Here is a 14,405-nt window from a genome sequence, read left to right as displayed (position 1 = left end):
CAGTGCCTGCATCTGTATGAATGTGATCACTGTTAGTCAGCTTTTGTCAAGCTGACAGGGCCATCCAGGGCTCTAATTTTGGTGGATATAGCAGAAACTTGGCAGAACTTCAAACTGTGTATTGCTAATTTTAGCTTTAACAAATATTTGAACAGAATGCTCATTATGCTGAATATTAAATTTAATTCATCTTCCATATTGTATAGGCTAAAATAGTCCTGGATATTATGGTCACCATGTTCAGTGAATACTGCGATGAGCCCTTCACGTAAGTAAAATGTGCCAAAGGATTTCTCAATCCAATTTAGACTTCTGTTACTTTCAGCTAATTGTGAAACAGTTGCACAAAGCCTTGTCAGCAGTTTCTGTAGTGTGATTTGGGCAACTCTTCTCCCCTGACAGACATCTGAGATGCACAGACAGCTGCAATAACCAGTTCTAAAACACTAAGGAGAAGAGCACTCATGTCAAATGTCAAAAAACTAAGCCACAGGCAAAAGAAATGTGCAACTAACAGGAAAACTTGTTAGAATATTGAAAATTTAGCTTGCTTAGTGGATATGCTAACAATGTTGACCTTACTTTATGTTTAAAATGTTACAAACAATATGCTTGCAAAATTGTGTGTGGGTGTGTATGTATAATGTGTTTGTGTATGTATATGTGTGTGTGTGTGTGTGTGTGTGTGTGTATATATATATATATATATATATATATATATATATATATATATATATATATATATATATATATATATGTGTGTGTATGTGTATATATATATATTTTTTTTTTTAATTATAATATATATTATAAAAAAGTCTCTTTGTTATAACCATGCAACCCCTGATTCATATCGCATCCTATTTGCGATCCGTTATTATATTTTATTTATATATATATATATATATATATATATATATATATTACAGTATGTCCCAAAAGTGAGTACACCCCTTACATCTTTGTAAATATTTTATTATATCTTTTCATGTGACAACACTGAAGAAATCACACTTTGCTACAATGTAAAGTGAGTGTACAGCTTGTATAACAGTGCAAATTTGCTGTCCCCTCAAAGTAACTCCACACAGCCATTATAGTCTAAACCGCTGGCAACAAAAGTGAGTACACCCCTAAGTGAAAATATCCAAACTGGGCCCAAAGTGTCAATATTTTATGTGGCCACCATTATTTTCCAGCACTGTCTTAACCCTCTTGGGCATGGAGTACACCAGAGCTTCACAGGTTACCACTGGAGTCCTCTTCCACTCCTTCATGACGACATCACGGAGCTGGTGGATGTTAGAGACCTTGCGCTCTTCCACCTTCCATTTGAGGATGCCCCACAGATGCTCAATAGGGTTTAGGTCTGGAGACATGCTTGGCCAGTCCATCACCTTTACGCTCAGCTTCTTTAGCAAGGCAGTGGTTGTCTTGGAGGTGTGTTTGGGGTTGTTATCATGTTGGAATACTGCCCTGCGGCCCAGTCTCCAAAGGGAAGGGATCATGCTCTGTTTCAGTAAGTCACAGTACATGTTGGCATTCATGGTTCCCTCAGTGAACTGTAGCTCCCCAGTGCCAGCAGCACTCATGCAACCCCAGACCATGACACTCCCACCACCATGCTTGACTGTAGGCAAGGCACACTTGTCTTTGTACTCCTTACCTGGTTGCCACCACACACCCTTGCACCATCTGAACCAAATAAGTTTATCTTGGTCTCATCAGACCACAGGACATGGTTCCAGTAATGCATGTCCTTAGTCTGCTTGTCTTCAGCAGACTGTTTGCGGGCTTTCTTCTGCATCATCTTTAGAAGAGGATTCCTTCTGGGATGACAGCCATGCAGACCAATTTGATGCAGTGTGCGGCGTATGGTCTGAGCACTGACAGGCTGACCCTTCAACCTCTGCAGCAGTGCTGGCAGCACTCTTGCTTCTATTTCCCAAAGACAACCTCTGGATATGACGCTGAGCATGTGCACTCAACTTCTTTGGTCGACCATGGCGAGGCCTGTTCTGAGTGGAACCTGTTCTGTTAAACCGCTGTATGGTCTTGGCCACCATGCTGCAGCTCACTTTTAGGGTCTTGGCAATCTTCTTAAAGCCTAGGCCATCTTTATGTAGAGCAACAATTCTTTTTTTTCAGATCGTCAGAGAGTTCTTCGCTATTTGGTGCCATGTTGAACTTCCAGTGACCAGTATGAGAGAGTAGTGAGAGTGATAACACCAAATTTAACACACCTGAGACCTTGTAACACTAACGACTCACATGACACCGGGGAGGGAAAATGGCTAATTGGGCCAAATTTGGACGTTTTCACTTGGGGTGTACTCACTTTTGCCAGCGGTTTGGACATTAATGGCTGTGTGTTGAGTTATTTTGAGGGGACAGCAAATTTACACTGTTATACAAGCTGTACACTCACAACTTTACATTATAGCAAAGTGTCATTTCTTAAGTGTTGTCACATGAAAAGATATAATAAAATATTTACAAAAATGTGAGGGGTGTATGAATCTCTTTCCCAATGCATTTTACAGATATGATTCATCAGGAGAATGATTCTAAGATGTGTGATGGTGGTTGAGCCGGGTGACAGCTCCCGAGTGATCAGTCCTGGGAGTGATTGGTGTATAAACATGTACACTTCTGTCAGATAATTATGCACTGTGCAGGTACTGTTACTTCCAGCCTTGTCCTGGGGGCACAGTAATGGGGTGGCATTGAGCCAATCACCTTTGACATTGTTTAGAAAGAGGGAGGCTGCTAAAGTCTCGCAGTGCCAATAGATATCTGAATGTCTCTCATTCTAGCCATCATCCACTGCAATGCCAACAGTGGCCTTACGAAACTATGTGCATCATACATATCTAGACATTTCATACGTATTATTTTATGATATGGCATGTAATACATACTGCACCACATGTCTAGTCTTTTGTTTGTACTCTTTTAGTTCTTTGTACCTTTTTGCTTATTTACAGTGCTGAAGCTGTTGAAGTTATTTATCCAGATGGAAAAAGCTATTTTTATCCGGTAAGAGGTCATTTTCTTAGCTGGACAAGTGTTAGCCTTGTGCTAATATAACATTATTATGTTCATCATCAAAAGTCATGTATTAGAGAGAGATTTCCAATATGTAGCAACAGAGGTACTCGCTTTATGCACCTTGCTGTAACTGATCTCTGTGGGAATTCCTTTATATCTACTATCATTTATCCCTAAATAAAGCAAACTAAGCTGTTTCTGAGCATCACAAACCAAAAAGGGTATTTCATTTATTGTTGTTATTCAGAACAAACTTACCCATCCATCCATGCCCCCATGCTTTATTTTGTTGAGAAACCACTTTGAAAAACAGCCCCCAGCATTTCTAGCCATGGCCATCTAGAATAAGGGCAGGGGATTAAGGATGTCCAGTTCATGAACCAATCATTCTTTTGAATCGATTCTTTTCAGTGAAATGGATAAATCGATTCATCTGACTGAATTGATTCATTTGAAACCATTCACTATTGACTCAAGAGGAGAAATGGTCTGGTAATATGATCCTAGAGTGAGAACTCAGCCCCTCCCTGCAACCAATCAGCCGGCACACTGACAATCAAGAACTGGAGACAAACACAACAGTTCTGATTCAAGAGTACACTGAGTCAAAGAATCATGAGTCTCAGAATACAGTACACTGAAATAATCATGAACAATACACTAAATCAATGATCAGGTAGCAGCAGTGATAAGGTACAGACAGCCTTAGTTCATACCATGGCGTTTCAGATCGTGGGCATAATCGTTGCGATTCTGCCCACAATCCCGATTCGCTGCAAAACGCGGGACGCACTTGCGTTCCCCGTTACTTTTGCCCAAAAGAAGTTCCGGGGCTTCTTTTGGACGACGGGTGTTTCGCCCCTCTGTTTGCATAATTTTACCACAATTCATCAAGCGATTGGGGGATCTCAAACGCGTCCCATGTTTGCGTCCATTTGGCATTGTGGGCAGAATCACGTCGATTCCACCCACGATCCAGAATGCCATGGCGTGAACGGAGCCTCAAAAACGGCGGGGACGCAGACCCTGGATGAGAGGAGATCCTCATTCAGATTAATTCTTTAACCCTTTGTTTTAAAAAGCGAGGTTTTTTAAAAAAAAAATAAACAGTAAAGAAACCCTTATGGGACGCCTTGTAATAGTTATAGCACAGAACCCTATGATCCGATTGATTATAACTCTGATCATACTGATCAAAGCTGATCAAAAAAGGAAAGGGTTAAACACTCCATAGGTGATGATTTTAAAGCCTGTAGAGGACATCAGTTTAGAATTCACCATGAAATCTGTTTTTATAATTCTTGCTCTCACTCGGACGACGCCTAACGTGTGAAACACGAATCATCGTTTATGTACACGTGCATGCCCTATGCATGTTTAATAACATGCAGATATCGGGGTCGGTGGGGATGGTTTTCGTTTTTTGTTTTTTATTCCTTTTTTTTTTTTCCATCACTTTTGTCTTTTTTTTTTTTTTTTTTATCCACTTAAGGATCTGCCAACCTTCTGTGAATCAGAGTCTTCTGATTCAGATCATTATATAATAATATTATCATAATAAGTTTGAGTTAAATTTAGAGCTATGGTTTACTTGCTTGTCAGCAGACTCCGCAAGTGCATCGATTCATGAATCTGTTAATTTCAATGAGTAGTTTGAAATGAACCGATTCACATAAAAGATCCAAACTTCCCATCACTACAGGCAATTTATGTAGCATTTACTTCCTGGAATCCATCTGTGCTTTGCTCAAGCATGCAGGCAGGAGGGCATGTTTGGCTGAGAAAGCCCCTTCTCCCCTCCCAGATGAAAGAAAAAAAAATGCCCATGAAGACTCCTGGGATGTATGTTATCATTTTGGCCTAGGCCAGAAACAAGGAAGCAACTGAAAAAATGTAAAATAAAAGGTTAAAACGTAATTATAATATACCTTCCCATTTTTGTATTAATGTTTAGCAGCAAGATTAAAAATAGTTCATGTTACTTCTGCTTTAATAAATTGTCTTTTTCTTTCTGTTGTATATTTAACAACAGTTTTTATCTCTGTTGCTTTTTTATTTTTTGCCCATTGTTATGCCCATGTGTAATACATTTCAATGAGTTAATTTTTTTTAACCACTTCAGCCCCGGAAGGATTTACCCCCTTCCTGACCAGAACACTTTTTACAATTTGGCACTGTGTCGCTAATTGCGCGGTCATGCAATGCTGTACCCAAACGAAATTTACGTCCTTTTCTTCCCACAAATAGAGCTTTCTTTTGATGGTATTTGATCACCTCTGCGGTTTTTATTTGTTGCGCTATAAACGGAAAAAGACCGAAAATTTTGGAAGAAAATTATATTTTCTACTTTTTGTTATAAAAAAACCCAATAAACTCAATTTTAGTCATACATTTAGGCCAAAATGTATTCGGCCACATGTCTTTGGTAAAAAAAATGTCAATTAGTGTATATTTATTGGTTTGCGCAAAAGTTAAAGCGTCTACAAGCTAGGGTACATTTTCTGGAATTTACACAGCTTTTAGTTTATGACTGCCTACGTCATTTCTTGAGGTGCTAAAATGGCAGGGCAGTACAAAACCCTCCCAAATGACCCCATTTTGGAAAGTAGACACCCCAAGGAAATTGCTGAGAGGCATGTTGAGCCCATTGAATATTCATTTTTTTTGTCCCAAGTGATTGAATAATGACAAAAAAAAAAATGACAAAAAGTTGTCACTAAATGATATATTGCTCACACAGGCCATGGGCATATGTGGAATTGCACCCCAAAATACATTTAGCTGCTTCTTCTGAGTATGGGGATACCACATGTGTGGGACTTTTTGGTTTCCTTGCCACGTACGGGGCTCCGAAAACCAATCACCGCCTTCAGGATTTCTAAGGGTGTAAATTTTTTATTTCACTCTTCACTGCCTATCACAGTTTCGGAGGCCATGGAATGCCCAGGTGGCACAAACCCCCCCAAATGACCCCATTTTGGAAAGTAGACACCCCAAGCTATTTGCTGAGAGGCATGGTGAGTATTTTGCAGCTCTCATTTGTTTTTGAAAATGAAGAAAGACAAGAAAAAACATTTTTTTTTTCTCTTTTCAATTTTCAAAACTTTGTGACAAAAAGTGAGGTCTGCAATATACTCACTATACCTCTCAGCAAATAGCTTGGGGTGTCTACTTTCCAAAATAAGGTCATTTGGGGGGGGGGGGGGGGTTTGTGCCACCTGGGCATAACATGGCCTCCGAAACTGTGATAGGCAGTGAAGAGTGAAATCAAAAATTTACGCCCTTAGAAAGCCTGAAGGCGGTGCTTGGTTTCGGGGTCCCGTACGCGGCTAGGCTCCCAAAAAGTCTCACACATGTGGTATCCCCGTACTCAGGAGAAGCAACAGAATGTATTTTGGGGTGTAATTTCACATATTCCCATGGCATGTTTGAGCAGTATATCATTTAGTGACAACTTTGTGCAAAAAAAAAAAAAATTCTCTTTCCCGCAACTTGTGTCACAATATAAAATATTCCATGGACTCGACATGCCTCTCAGCAAATAGCTTGGGGTGTCTACTTTCCAAAATGGGGTCATTTGGGGGGGTTTTGAACTGTCCTGGCATTTTATGCACAACATTTAGAAGCTTATGTCACACATCACCCACTCTTCTAACCACTTGAAGACAAAGCCCTTTCTGACACTTTTTGTTTACATGAAAAAATTATTTTTTTTGCAAGAAAAATACTTTGAACCCTCAAACATTATATATTTTTTTAAAGCAAATGCCCTACAGATTAAAATGGTGGGCGTTTCATTTTTTTTTTTTTTTCACACAGTATTTGCGCATCGATTTTTCAAACGCATTTTTTGGGGAAAAAACACACTTTTTTTAAATTTGAATGCACTAAAACACACTATATTGCCCAAATGTTTGATGAAATAAAAAAGATGATCTTAGGCCGAGTACATGGGTACCAAACGTGACATGCTTTAAAATTGCGCACAAACGTGCAGTGGCAACAAAATAAATACATTTTTAAAAGCCTTTAAAAGCCTTTACAGGTTACCACTTTAGATTTACAGAGGAGGTCTACTGCTAAAATTACTGCCCTCGATCTGACCTTCGCGGTGATACCTCACATGCATGGTACAATTGCTGTTTACATTTGACGCCAGAGCGACGCTTGCGTTCGCCTTAGCGCGAGAGCAGGGGGGGACAGGGGTCCTTTTTTTTTTTCCTTTATTATTTTTTTGCTTTGTTATCTTATTTTTAAACTGTTCCTTTCATTTTTTTTAAATCATTTTTATTGTTATCTCGGGGAATGTAAATATCCCCTATGATAGCAATAGGTAGTGACAGGTACTCTTTTTTGAAAAAATTGGGGTCTATTAGACCCTAGATCTCTCCTCTGCCCTCAAAGCATCTGACCACACCAAGATCGGTGTGATAAAATGCTTTCCCAATTTCCCAATGGCGCTGTTTACATCCGGCGAAATCTAAGTCATGAAATGCTCGTAGCTTCCGGTTTCTTAGGCCATAGAGATGTTTGGAGCCACTCTGGTCTCTGAGAATAAGAAACGATAGTTCCGCGATTAGGAAAAAAGAGAGGAGAAAAAGAACTGCAGCCCCCCTGACACAGAATATCACCTAGGTGACATTCAAATCAACAAAAATTCTAAAAGTAAGGGAATTGGCACTGTTCTACTATATGTGCATTGAATATTGTTCGTGTATAAATACGTGTAAAAAGTATGTATTATAAAGTGCAACAAATATATGTGTAAGAAATTGTAGTGAATTAGTGAGCAAAATATAAATGAAATGCTCCTACAACCATATACCGTACAATAAAGTGCAACGTGCTAGGACAGATATACTCAAATGTGTCAATAAAAATGAAAATCTGCAAACATTCCAAATTTGTGATGAAAATAAATTGGTAAATTTATTAAAAACAATCTGAACCATTACAGTAAAGTCCCCAGCGTTGATATGTGAAAAGTCCAATTCATAAACCAAGTGATAAAAAGTGTATGCAAAAGTAATAAAAAAATGTGCTAAAAACTGGTGGAAAAAAAATATATAATAAAAACAATGTCCCAAAAAATTTATATCCAGAAAAAAATTCTTTTGATGTATCCCTCCAATAGAAAAGCGATACTCTCAGTGTGGCAAGTGCTCCCGTCTTCCACTGCACAGAATACAGTAAAAAAGAGCAAAACGATAGAGAGAGAATAGAGAGAGAGAGAACAATAAAACGACAACTTTTTTTTTTTTATTTCATATATATTTTTTTTTTTACACTTTTTTTTGTAACTAACGTTTATAACTATAACTATAACGGGTTCCAGGTTCGGGTCTCTCAAAATGCGATGGCATCTTGTGAGCCTGTGAAAGTGTGCCTAGCCTGTGCAATGCTGTACCCTACGCTAATACTCAACTAGTGTATGGTAGCATTCAAAACATTCACCAATGCAAAGACCAGGATTGTCAGGACAGGAGGGACAATAATAGCGGGTGTCACGCCTATATCCGCGCTTGCTGCAGACATGACATCTTTTTGGGGGGGTTCGTTGGGTAGGGGTACTCGGGAGGACATAAAAATGCCTCTCATGCAGCCGACTGCATTTGGTTGGGGATGTGAATGGGGGAAGTACGGGCGTTGCAGAAGTGGTGGGTTCCCAATTAGGATTGGCGAATGCAGCAGGAAGGGCATTATGTGCACGACGGGCCTGTGTTTGTCTTCTTCTTGGTGGCAGCAGGACACTACTTGTGCTTGCCACCTCACCAGCTTGAACTGCACTTTTGGGACTCGCCATGTCACCAAGTGTTACTGCAGTGCTGGTTTGACTACGACCGGGGTGTACTAGGCCGCTGGTGCTTGCCAGTTCACCAAAACGCTACCAAAAAAACTGTTAGCGATCGCAGGGATCAGGCCTGAGGCTGCGAATGCTGCAGTTATGTGTTTAGTGTTTTGTAAGTGACAGTGACCGATCGATACTGCACTTGGATGGGCTGGGCTGGGCCAGGCGGATGGATAAAACGCAGGTGCTAGCAGGTATCTGGGCTGATCCCGCTAACACTGCGTTTTTGGGAACCCTAAACTGCTGGGGACGCTAGTATAGATCTGATCGGATCAGATATTGATCCGTTCAGATACTATACCACTAAGGGAGGTGTATGCTGCGTGCGTGGGTGTTATCGCTACTGGCGCTAACCCGACGCTGTCTGGGGCGACCTTTATTTGGTAATAAACGGCGGGTGCCCTGACACTATAAAAAATAAACGAACTAACCAGTGTCCCCCCGTAACGGTTATATGGTGATCACTGGTGAAAGGGTTAACTAGGGGCCAATCAAGGGGTTAAAACATTTATTAGGTAGTATATGGGGGTCTCTGACGCTATAAAACGCTGACGGCGAACCTAAATATTTACCTCCCTAACTAGCGTAACCAGTGACACTAATACAGCGATCAGAAAAATGATCGCTTAGCGACACTGGCAACGGGGGGTGATCAAGGGGTTAAAACTTTATTAGGGGGGTATCCTAGACCTAAAGGGGGCTAATACTAACTGCCCTAACACACTAACTGTCACAAACTGACACCAATGCAGTAATCAGAAGAAAAAAAACAAACTGCTTGGTGTCAGTGTGACAGGAGGGGGGAGGGGTGATTGGGGGGGATCGGGGGTGTAATGTGTGCCTGGCATGTTCTACTGTGTGTGTGTTGGTGCACTCACATTACAGTCTTCTCTCCTCGTCGCCGGAACGGAAAATACAGAGCCGAGGAGAGATGACATAATTGCCTCTGTGTACTATACAGAGGCAGGGAAATGATCCCATTGGCTGGGAGCGATCGGCGGGGGGGGGGGGGCCACGAATGGATGGCCTCCCCCTCGCCTCCGATCACCGGGGGACAAATGCCGACCGCCTCGGGCACCGGGGGGGGGTCCGATCGGACCCCCCGCCCGCGGGAGGCAGATCACGTACAGGTACGTGATTCTGCCTGCCCGTGCCATTCTGCCGACGTACATCGTCGTGAGGCGGTCGGCAAGTGGTTAATCGTATATCACGGGACACAGAACCATAGTAATTACTATGTGGGTTATAGGCCACCTTCAGGTGATGGACACTGACATGCCCTAAGACAAAGAGTGCACTTTCTATATAACCCCTCCCACTAGTGGGAGTACCTCAGTTTTTTCGCCAATATCTAAGGTGTTGGTCATGAGTAAAGATGTGCTGTGCTGAGCTCCACTGGAGCAATCCTTGCTGGGGCTAGCCATGCAACCGGATCCATTCAAAGTGTCTTCTGGGCCGAATTGAATGGTACCCGGGCCTCGTATCCGAAGAAACAAGGTCTTGCCTGTAACGCTTCTCTTTTAGAGAGCTAGCCCCCCATTGGCGTCCTCCAACGTCCAGCGCGGGAAGGCATGTTTAAAAAGCTCCATTTGTGTTTTGCAAGCTAGGGAGGGACACAAGAGCAAAAGGTGGCATTTAAGGTTTGGTGACACAGGCATTTCCTCTGACACATTTATTACTGCATCAGGCTGAGCATTAATAGCAGTGTTAAAACTGGACTATTGCTCAAACAGTAGATGCATTCCTTCTGGTAGTACCTCTGCTTTGTGCATCAGGCTATGGTCGGAAGGGGGTAAAAAACACCTCAAAAGGCTCTAGAAAGACTATTGCAGTCTCTCTGAAGCTTAGATCTATCCCAGTAAAGATGGCATCCTCCCCTGAGAGTAATATGGCTGGTCAGAGTGAGCCATCAGGAGGGGCAAGTGTTGCAGCTGCACTTGACACTGCAGCCCCTGCGTTTATTACTTAGCAGGTCTTTTCTTCAACCATTTTAAGCTTGGAGCAAAAAAATTGATGCTTTAATTGCATTCCAGATTGGTATAATGAATTTCTTTCAAAGGACCAGGAAGAGGCTGATGTCTCCTCTTCTGAAGAACCTGACATGGAGGGTTCAGGTTCACAAGAAAGATTGTTGGTACAGTCTCTCACTGAATTGGTCCATTCGACTTTTTTACTGCCAGTAACACAGTCAGTCGATGAGCCCACTTCTGGTTTGGGTTTGCTAAAACCTTCCCAATCTGTTCATGCGTTTCCTATCCATTCTTGGCTCCGGAAGCTAATGTATTCTGAGTGGGAGCACCCAGATAAACCGTTTTTTCCTCCAAAAAAAAGTTTTTAACACTTTATCCTATGAAGGAAGAGTTCTATAAAAAATGAGGAATTCCAGCAGTTGACGCTGCTATATCTTCTGTGAACAAAAACCTGACTTGTCCGGTAGACAATGCTCACATGCTAAAGGATCCAATGGATAAAAGTTTGGAGTTTCTTTTTAAGAACTATATTTCACTCGCAGGTTCAGTTGCTCAACCTGTGCTGGCAGAAATTGGAGTTTCTCAGTCCTTAAAGGACCAATTTGTAGAGGTACTCAAAGTTCTTCCTGATCAGCAGGCCCAGGATTTGGCTGGAATAGCAGAAGCATTATGTACACAGTAGATGTTATGAAAGATTCTATTCTCCAGGCCTCACGGCTTATGCTAGGGCTGGTACATGTGCGTAGAATCCTATGGTTGAAAAATTGGTCAGCCGAAGTGCCATGCAAAAAGCTCTTGACCAGTTTTCCTTTTCATGGTGAACGGTTGTTTGGAGACGATCTGGATAAATATATCCAAAGAATTTCTTGTGTGAAAAGTTCTCTTTTACCGGTTAAGAAGAAGTTTAAGCATTTTACTTTTAAACGTGCTTCTTCTCCAGTGACAGGAGCATCAGCCTCCAGACAGTCACGACTGCTTCCACTATCAGGTTCAAGAGGTAAACCTCAGGGTCAGTCCCAGAGTCAAAAGAGACGTGGGGAAGAAAACCCACTAGACAGAATACCAAAGCCTCCTTATGAAGGGGAGCCCCCGCTCACTCTCGTGGGGGGAAGCATCCTACTGTTTTCTCAAATCAAACGTTCCCAGAGATCCAGTGAAAAAGAAGTCTCTCTTTCTCGCCTTGGATCATCTCTTGTCTCAAGGAGTGATATCGGTGGTCCCCTTGGAAGAGCGAGGTTCAGGGTTTTATTCAAACCTTTTCATGATCCCAAAACCAAACGGGGATGTCAGACCTATTTTAGATCTAAAGGATCTAAACCGTTTTTTGAATATCCATTCTTTCCGCATGGAGTCTATCCGATCAGTAGTCTCCATCCTACAGGGGGGAGAACTTCTGGCGTCAGTCGACATCAAGGATGCTTATCTCCATGTGCCGATTTTCCCCGCTCACCAGAAATTTCTACGCTTCATGGTAGAAGATATTAATTTCCAGTTTGTAGCTTTGCCTTTCGGTCTAGCTACTGCACCTCAAGTATTTACAAAGATCCTTCTCCTCCATTAGCCAGGTTAAGGGCTCAGGGTATAACAATACTAGCCTACTTAGACTATCTTCTCTTGATAGATCGACCGGTAGCCTGCTTAAACCAAACTTTTTGGTCTCTGCTGTTAGCTACCTGGAATACCTAGGTTGAGAAACCCTCCTTTAAAGCCACCAAGGAGATTACAGTACTTGGGGCTGATCATAGATACAGCTCAGAAGAGGGTGTTCTTGCTCCAGGAAAGGATCAGTTCCATAAAAGAGCTGATTCAGTTAGTCAAAACAAAGAAGAATCCTTCTGTTCGACTGTGCATGAAATTGTTGGGAAAGATGGTGGCTTCTTTCGAGGCCCTTCCCTATGTGCAGTTTCATTCAAGACTGCTGCAGAACAGCATCCCATCAATGTTCTAGAGATTCGGGCAGTACGCTTGGCCCTGGAGGCCTGATCGCTCAGACTGCGGGATTGTATCAATCACCAAGGGGGCACGAGAAGTCATGCGGCCCAGAGAGAAGTGAATCATATCTATCTTGGGCAGAAAACAACATTCCTTGCCTATCAGCAATTTTCATTCCGGGGATAGAGAATTGGCAGGCGGACTATTTAAGTCGCCAACAATTGTTCCCAGGAGAATGGTCTTTCACCCTGACATCTTTCTATCATTATGTCAAAAATGGGGGGTTCCGGACGTGGATCTGTTTGCGTCCAGGTTCAACAACAAGATCGACAACTTTGTGTTAAGGACAAGGGAGCCAATGGCATACGAAACAGATGCCTTGGTTTTTTCCATGGGATCAGTTTTTTCTGATCTATGCGTTCCCTCCTGTTCTATGCGTTCCCTCCTGTTCTATGCATTCCCTCCTGTTCTTTTGCTTCCGTGTTTTCTTTGCAGAATCAAGCAGGAAGGGAAAGATGTGATTCTTGTTGCCCTAGCATGGCCCAGGAGATCTTGGTTTGCTGAGATCATAAAGATGGCGGTAGGGGATTCTTTGTCCCTACTACTATGGCCAGACTATCTCTCGCAAGGTCCGGTGTTCCATCCTACCTTACAAGCGCTAAATTTAGCAGTTTGGCTATTGAGACCCACATTCTAAAAGATCGTGGGCTGTCAGCTTCAGTAGTTTCTACTTTGGTTCATGCTAGGAAGGCGGCCTCCAGAGTCATATACTATAGAGTCTAGAAAGCATATGTCTCCTGGTGTGAATCCAGGGGGTGGCACCCCAGGAAATATGTCATAGGAAGAATCCTTGAATTCCTACAGATGGGATTAGAAATGAAGCTGGCCTTGAGTACTATCAAGCGCCAAGTGTGGGCCTTATCAGTATTTTTTCAACGACCACTTGCTTCACACTCTTTGGTTCGTAACTTTATTCAGGGGGTAACGCGGATTAATCCTCCAGTTAGGTCCCTGCTGAATCCTTGGGACTTTAGTCCTGTCGGCTTTACAAAAACAGCCTTTTGAGCCTATACGGGATATTCCCCTGCTTCTCTTAACCAGGAAGATCATCTTCTTGGTTGCCATATCTTCTGCTAGAAGAGTATTAGAATTGGCTGCTCTTTTGTGTAAAGAGCCATATTTGATTATTCACAAGGATAAGGTTTTGCGACCTCATCCTAGTTTCCTACCGAAGGTAGTGTCATGTTTTAATGTAAACCAGGATATTGTTCTGCCTTCGTTCTTTCCAGAACCTCATTCTATAAAAGAAAAATCACTGCATTCCCTTGATGTAGTGAGAGCAATCAAGGTCTATTTGAAGATGACCGCTCAGATTCGTAAAACAGATCTTTTGTTTGTATTGCCAGACGGTCCTAAAAAAGGACAGGGAGCATTGAAATCTACCATTTCTAAATGGATTCGCCAAGTGATTGTTCAAGCTTATGGTTTAAAGAGGAAAATTCCTCCTTTTTGCATTAAAGCAGGGGTCCACCTATCTATCGTTTTTTTTTTTTTTTTTTTTGAGTTCATTCACAAACTTTTCTTCTCAGCATTACATACTCACA

At 42.0% G+C, this 14,405-nt stretch overlaps 1 protein-coding gene across 1 annotated transcript in view; it reads left to right on the top strand.

The window, feature by feature from the left end:
- Nucleotides 1-14,405, top strand: part of FARSB (phenylalanyl-tRNA synthetase subunit beta) — a 103,148-nt gene that overhangs the window by 38,306 nt on the left and 50,437 nt on the right. The window contains exons 9-10 of the mRNA XM_073625946.1: nt 207-268; nt 2,988-3,039. Of these exons, the coding sequence (XP_073482047.1) occupies nt 207-268; nt 2,988-3,039 (114 nt within the window). The remainder of the gene's footprint in view (nt 1-206; nt 269-2,987; nt 3,040-14,405) is intronic.

This window comes from Aquarana catesbeiana, linkage group LG04 (assembly GCF_042186555.1).
Source record: "Aquarana catesbeiana isolate 2022-GZ linkage group LG04, ASM4218655v1, whole genome shotgun sequence".
Classification (NCBI taxonomy): Eukaryota; Metazoa; Chordata; class Amphibia; order Anura; family Ranidae; genus Aquarana; species Aquarana catesbeiana.
This window is presented reverse-complemented; position numbering and strand designations above follow the sequence as displayed.